The sequence below is a fragment of the Cotesia glomerata genome, linkage group LG5, assembly GCF_020080835.1.
Source record: "Cotesia glomerata isolate CgM1 linkage group LG5, MPM_Cglom_v2.3, whole genome shotgun sequence".
NCBI classification, from domain to species: Eukaryota; Metazoa; Arthropoda; class Insecta; order Hymenoptera; family Braconidae; genus Cotesia; species Cotesia glomerata.
The window spans coordinates 18,804,165-18,809,856 of record NC_058162.1 but is presented as its reverse complement, the minus strand read 5'-3'; the positions used below and the strand labels follow the sequence as shown (position 1 = coordinate 18,809,856).

The 5,692-nt window shown below is 38.3% G+C and overlaps 1 protein-coding gene across 2 annotated transcripts; it reads left to right on the top strand.

Annotated features, from left to right (window-relative positions):
* The first annotated feature begins 1,056 nt into the window (after window positions 1–1,056).
* On the top strand, window positions 1,057–5,245 carry LOC123265490. Of its 2 annotated transcripts, none has more exons than XM_044729279.1 (2): window positions 1,057–1,280; window positions 2,379–5,245. In XM_044729279.1, exon 2 carries the CDS (start codon window positions 2,391–2,393, stop codon window positions 3,993–3,995), a length of 1,605 nt encoding a protein of 534 aa, XP_044585214.1. In that variant the 5' UTR covers window positions 1,057–1,280; window positions 2,379–2,390; the 3' UTR covers window positions 3,996–5,245. The 2 variants fall into 2 exon arrangements, with proteins under 2 accessions (XP_044585214.1, XP_044585213.1); XM_044729278.1 differs by lacking the exon at window positions 1,057–1,280 and adding an exon at window positions 1,735–1,791 and having other exon boundaries at window positions 2,178–5,245.
* The last annotated feature ends 447 nt before the right edge of the window (window positions 5,246–5,692 follow it).

Below are 5,692 nucleotides of genomic sequence, written 5' to 3'. Positions count from 1 at the left end.
AATCGGAAGTCAAACCAGAATACCCCCTTAACTCAAATAATAATTTTTTTTGGTTTTCATTGTTTCAGCTAGTGTATTGGTTATTTATTTTGTTATTTATCAGTACTTACATTTAAATTTGTAATTCATGGTTTTTTTATGGAATTCACAGTGGTGCATGTGTTCTCGTTGAACAAGCACTAAGAAGAGAGTTGACTTATTTACCATCCCGTCATCACATTATTGAGCTAGTTTTAAGATCCGCATTTGAAACTTATTGGCCTACATCTTCAGGTCCAAATGTTTCGATTTTGACTCGGTTCAAAAACAAATTGAGTGATATTGATCAACAAAAATATACTACTGGGATTTCAGACAGAGAAGTTCAAAAAGCCCTTGCAGATATAAAAGATGAAATCCTAATACTTATTGCTAATTACTTACAAGTAATGTTGATTATGATTCTTAATTATCTTCAATTGCGTTTCGTATGTATCATAATATAAATAATCATTATTATTGTTGTTGTAGATTTCGCAACCAAGAGGAGATTATAAGAAACTTCTGGACTTAGCTCTGATTTTTTTGGGAGCTTTGCCATCTGACGGAGTAGTTTTTAAATATCCTGGAGCTGTTCATCATGCAAGGTGGATGGCAAAAGCGATTTATAATTTAAAAATATTCATGTTTAGAAATCAGTTAAAGCTAACAAAGACCGAAATTGTAGGAGTCCGTCAAATTTGTATTTTTGTGATAAAATTTCACATAAAAGCGTGGTTTTCAGCAACGTCAGCGATAACAGCTCCAAGTAATGATTTAATGCTGATAAAAAATTTGCTTCTCGACAAAAAAATTAATTCAGCTGTTTCAAAAAAGACATCTGAGAAAATGGCTAATCATCTGTGGTACCTTTCTGAAGAATTAGCAGCTTTGGCTTTATTTGATTCGAGAGTTTCACCGGAAATAAAAATTAGAATGGTAACTGCTATTAAGTCCCGATATAGTAGTATATTAAATAAAAAGCGCTTCATAATCAATAAGAATAAGTTGAATACGTTATGTTGCGTAATTATCAAGTATTCGCGCCAGAACACTTGGTAACTTCGCAATCTACTACACCAGAGGTGCTGCTACGGACGCGCCCTCTGATTCTCGGGATTCAGCTACGCGCCAATCCTTTATTATTAGCCTCCACGTGCTCCAGCTCAATGATCCAATTGTGAAAATCAATTAAGCTCAATCCACGCTCTGATTCAAGTCACAAGGCCAATCATCGACAATTATTCAGTTTGGCAACTCAGGTATTCATTAGAGTATTTATTGATCGAATTTATATTAAATTATAATCCGGTTGACATCATGCATATTCTAACCTCGTGCTGGCTTCTCCATGCCGAGTGTTATTTTCCACCTTTAGAAATCCATCTACATTTTGCATTCATACAATAATTAATATTTATACTCTGCAATCACAAGGAATTAAATAATATTCATTAACATTCCATTGATCTAATGACTCATCAATTTAACAATCGATAATTAGTTAGTCATCCCTGGCTAAGGTGATATCATCACCAACCCAGCCAGGTATGCCCATAATCTCTAATTAATTTCAATTATCATACTTGTGATTGCAAAGTAGTCAGTTCACGTTCAGACTTCACTCTGTTCATAACTCGGTTCATCACTCGGTTCATCACTCGGTTCATCACTCGGTTCATGGCTCGGTTCATCGTTCGGTTCATTTATCGTCCAACAGTATTGTCGCGTCATCAAATAATACTGTGATATTACTGAATTAATTAGAATCAAGTGATCTAAACAATTATTAATAATAATCTATATTTGTGTATTAATAAACTCGATATCATCGCTCGTACCAATTATTGTCGCGTCATTAGTAATTTTGTTGTGATAAAGTAATGGCTCAACAAATTCATAAATTAATTTACTCTGAGCTCGTCATCTGAATCTTGTTACAATTGATTTATTCACGCTCTTACTAATTTTATTGATATTTGTGTATGGTGCCAACATATTGATAACTCATCTGCAAATTGTAATTGCACTATTTTATATGCTTTACTAATAACTATTCGTATTAATTAATTACATATTTAAAATAAATCACAAAGTTAATTCCACACTAGTTAATAAGAATCAAACGTGTTCATTAAGTTATCTGTGATATTTTATAGAATAAATGATAAAACCACGAATGAGTGTCTAACTTCTTTCAACACCCAGATCCGGCATAAATAAATAATTAATGATAAAATAAAATTTACATTATGGTCCCTCGAGCCGGATCGGGTGTTGGAAATCGCGTAAAATCTTCACAGACTCTAAATTCATCGCGCTATGTGTTCAAGTTTTAATTCAACAACTAATTAACTCAGATTCACTCACGTATGGAAATCAACGGCAATCGTCTACAATCAATTCCAATCCACTCAGGAAATCGAAGGATGTCGGATCTGCATGAGAATCTAGAGGCGATACTTCAAGAGGACATGTCTCGTGACTTACCCGAGACGACAATCATCGCCGATGGCTTTCTCCAACCGTCATCCTCACCTGAACGCACCCACACAACTCAAGCTGATGATATGGATCAAGGATACATCAGTGACTCCAGTGACATTTCATTCATTAGCTCACAATCATCTCAGGACTTATCCAGAAAGAGCATGTCCTGGTATCTTGCTCGCATATTCGAGTTCGAGCTCAAGGTCATGAGTCAGATCACTGGACTCAAAACGCTGCAAGGTCATGAGAATCTTTCAGCCACATTCACGGAATCTGATGGATTTGACTTCATCCATTCACGCCTTGCTCTCCTGGAGGACGAATGGCATCGGTTCACCTCCACTAATGATAGTTTCACTCAATTTTGCACTGTGGATGTCCTGACAAGCTCATACGTCCAAGATAACATTTATGATCAAGCCTACACAGCATATATTGATGCAAAACTCAACATAACCACGCTTATTAACAAAATCAATATTTCATCAGATACTTTCAAGATCAACACGCAGCTCAACTCGCAACATTCAGTAATCAATCTTCCATCACTTAATATCAAGCCATTTTCTGGAGACTATGGACTATGGCCCGAGTTCAAGAAGACATTCATGTCTTTAGTAATCAACAACGTTGGATTAGCACCAGTGCAAAGGCTCCATTATCTGCAGACCAGCCTGACTGGTTCAGCTGCGTCAATCATAGCACATTTTCCAATGTGTAACTCTCAATTCATACACGCTTGGAATAAATTGCTAGCAAAGTATGATAATCATCGATTATTCATTAGTGCTCACTTGGACAGGCTACTAAATATTCCTAAAATCAGCTATAATTCGACTGCTCAACTTCAACAGTTCATTGATTCGGCAAGTGAATCAATCACTGCACTTAAAGGTCAACAAGTCATTCTTGGCGAGAGTGATGAAATTCTTCTCACTCATTTACTTATCTCCAAGCTAGACAGGTATACGCAAAAAGCTTGGAACACCACCCTGCGATCATCAACAGATTATCCAACATTCAAACAGCTTTCCAAGTTCCTGGCTGATCGCTCACGATCACAAGAACGGTTCAACACTTCATCTCACAACACTGGATCAAATCACAACCACATTCACCGCATCAACTCGTCAAAGCAAGATGTTGCTAGCTCCAGCACATTGGTGGACAGTCAACATCCATCAAGACACTTAATTAATGATGACAAACCATTACGCAAGGCAACAGCAAATCAGTATCCGTGTGAGTTATGCAAGGCTTCTCACTTCATTGTGCACTGTCCTCAATTTAATAAGTTCACATCAACTCAACGAGCTCTGGTTGTCATCAACAAAGGACTGTGTCCAAATTGCCTTGGACGTCATATTCTACAATCGTGCAAAACAGCACTCAGGTGCAAGGTCTGCCACCTAAAACATCACACCATGATTCACCATGGACTTGTCCATGTGCAGTCAACCAATCAACCAACGTCAGCTCAGGATTAACCACGATCAATGTCAAGGCTGATTGATCGCTTAACCAGTACTCACCTCTACTAGCTAAATCATCAGGATCAACGTGCTGAAAATCATCGCTCAAATACTGAAGTCGTTAGACAGTCATCACGAATCAGATAAGTACTCTTCCAATTACACTGGTGTAATTTCGTGCTCTAATTTCGTTTCATTTCAGAATTTCTGACCAAGGAAGCATTTCTGAAATACTGAGGCAATATACATCATCATAATCTCCAGCGATTCATCTGTAACGTGATGCATCCATTCATCCTACGCTCAAGCTTGACCTCATTGATACGTCAAGTTTTACCTGGTCACTAGACACCTGATTCACTCATGGCGGGCGGATTGCTGCCTAATTACACCTGCAATCACTTTCTCGGAATCACTTCACCTCTACGCATCGACTATCAGTGCTTTAGTCTAGATGCATTCAACTACATCGCAGCAGTTAAGCAATACTCTTAGTGAGAGTAAATTTACACACAATAAATTCGGATCAACCACTCAGTCAGGATGTCGATCATGATAACAACCAGCACATTGATTCTTGATCCAGCTCCAGTTAAACTCTTCACCGAGCATTCATCAATGGAAATCCTATAACATATCAGAAAGTTTTACATTCAAGATCCACTTGGGCATTTTATTCATACTCGACTCAGGATCACGGTGCAGGACCACGATTCAACACTCCTCTAGGACAATCCAAGGACCACGGTCTTGGAACAAGACTCATAGAGATCTAGCCTCAACTAGCACCACCAAGATGGATCTACACACTCGTCCACGTACTCGCGAAATCGAATTCCAATCCCTGGAATTAACACGGAGGAACACGACGGCTTCTGTGCATCAAAACGTCCAATCAAGATCACTCACCATGAAGTTACGCTGCTTCATGTACATCCAGTAATCTCATGACAGATTGAGACATAACTTGATGTCACTATTGAGTTGGCATACTCATATTCGCCAAGAGAATATTCAATCAGACCTGTTCACGTAATCAAGCCAACTAACTCAATGGACGTAACTTACACGTGGAGTTATCATACCTTGAAGTTGAAAATTCCTAATCAGAGCATTGTGTCAATCCAACATCATCTCCAGTGGCCAATGGAGATCAACATCTGGAAGGAATCACTCAACGGATAGTGTTACTCGTACTCATCGAGGCTTTCGTCGGCTCAACAGTCACTTGACTTTGTGGTGGTCTGGCCCACCAACTGCTCACTAACTCCTTTCCCTAGTAATGAACTCTTCAATGTAAATTGTACATCACATAAATTCACGGATGAGGACTACAAGTTGTCATCAATCACCTTCAAGACATTCATCAAGAATTCAGTGTACCCAACTCACTTAATCAATCTAATAATTATCTGATATCTCCAGCTCCTACCTCAACTGGATTCGTGACTCTCTGCATTTCTCTAAGTTATCATCGATCCACTTCTGACACCATGGACATTGATGAGACTACGAGATTGTCAGAACTTTACAAACAGTCCACAACAATTAATCCTGCAAGCATATCAACGAATCCCAGGCTCCAATCAATCTTTCTGATACTCGTCAGCGTAATATTATTCGGTGAAATCATTACCGGCTCACCATCAGTTTTAATCAATTCAGGACAACACAACTCACCAGTAATTATTTCAACAACAGCACCAAGGCTG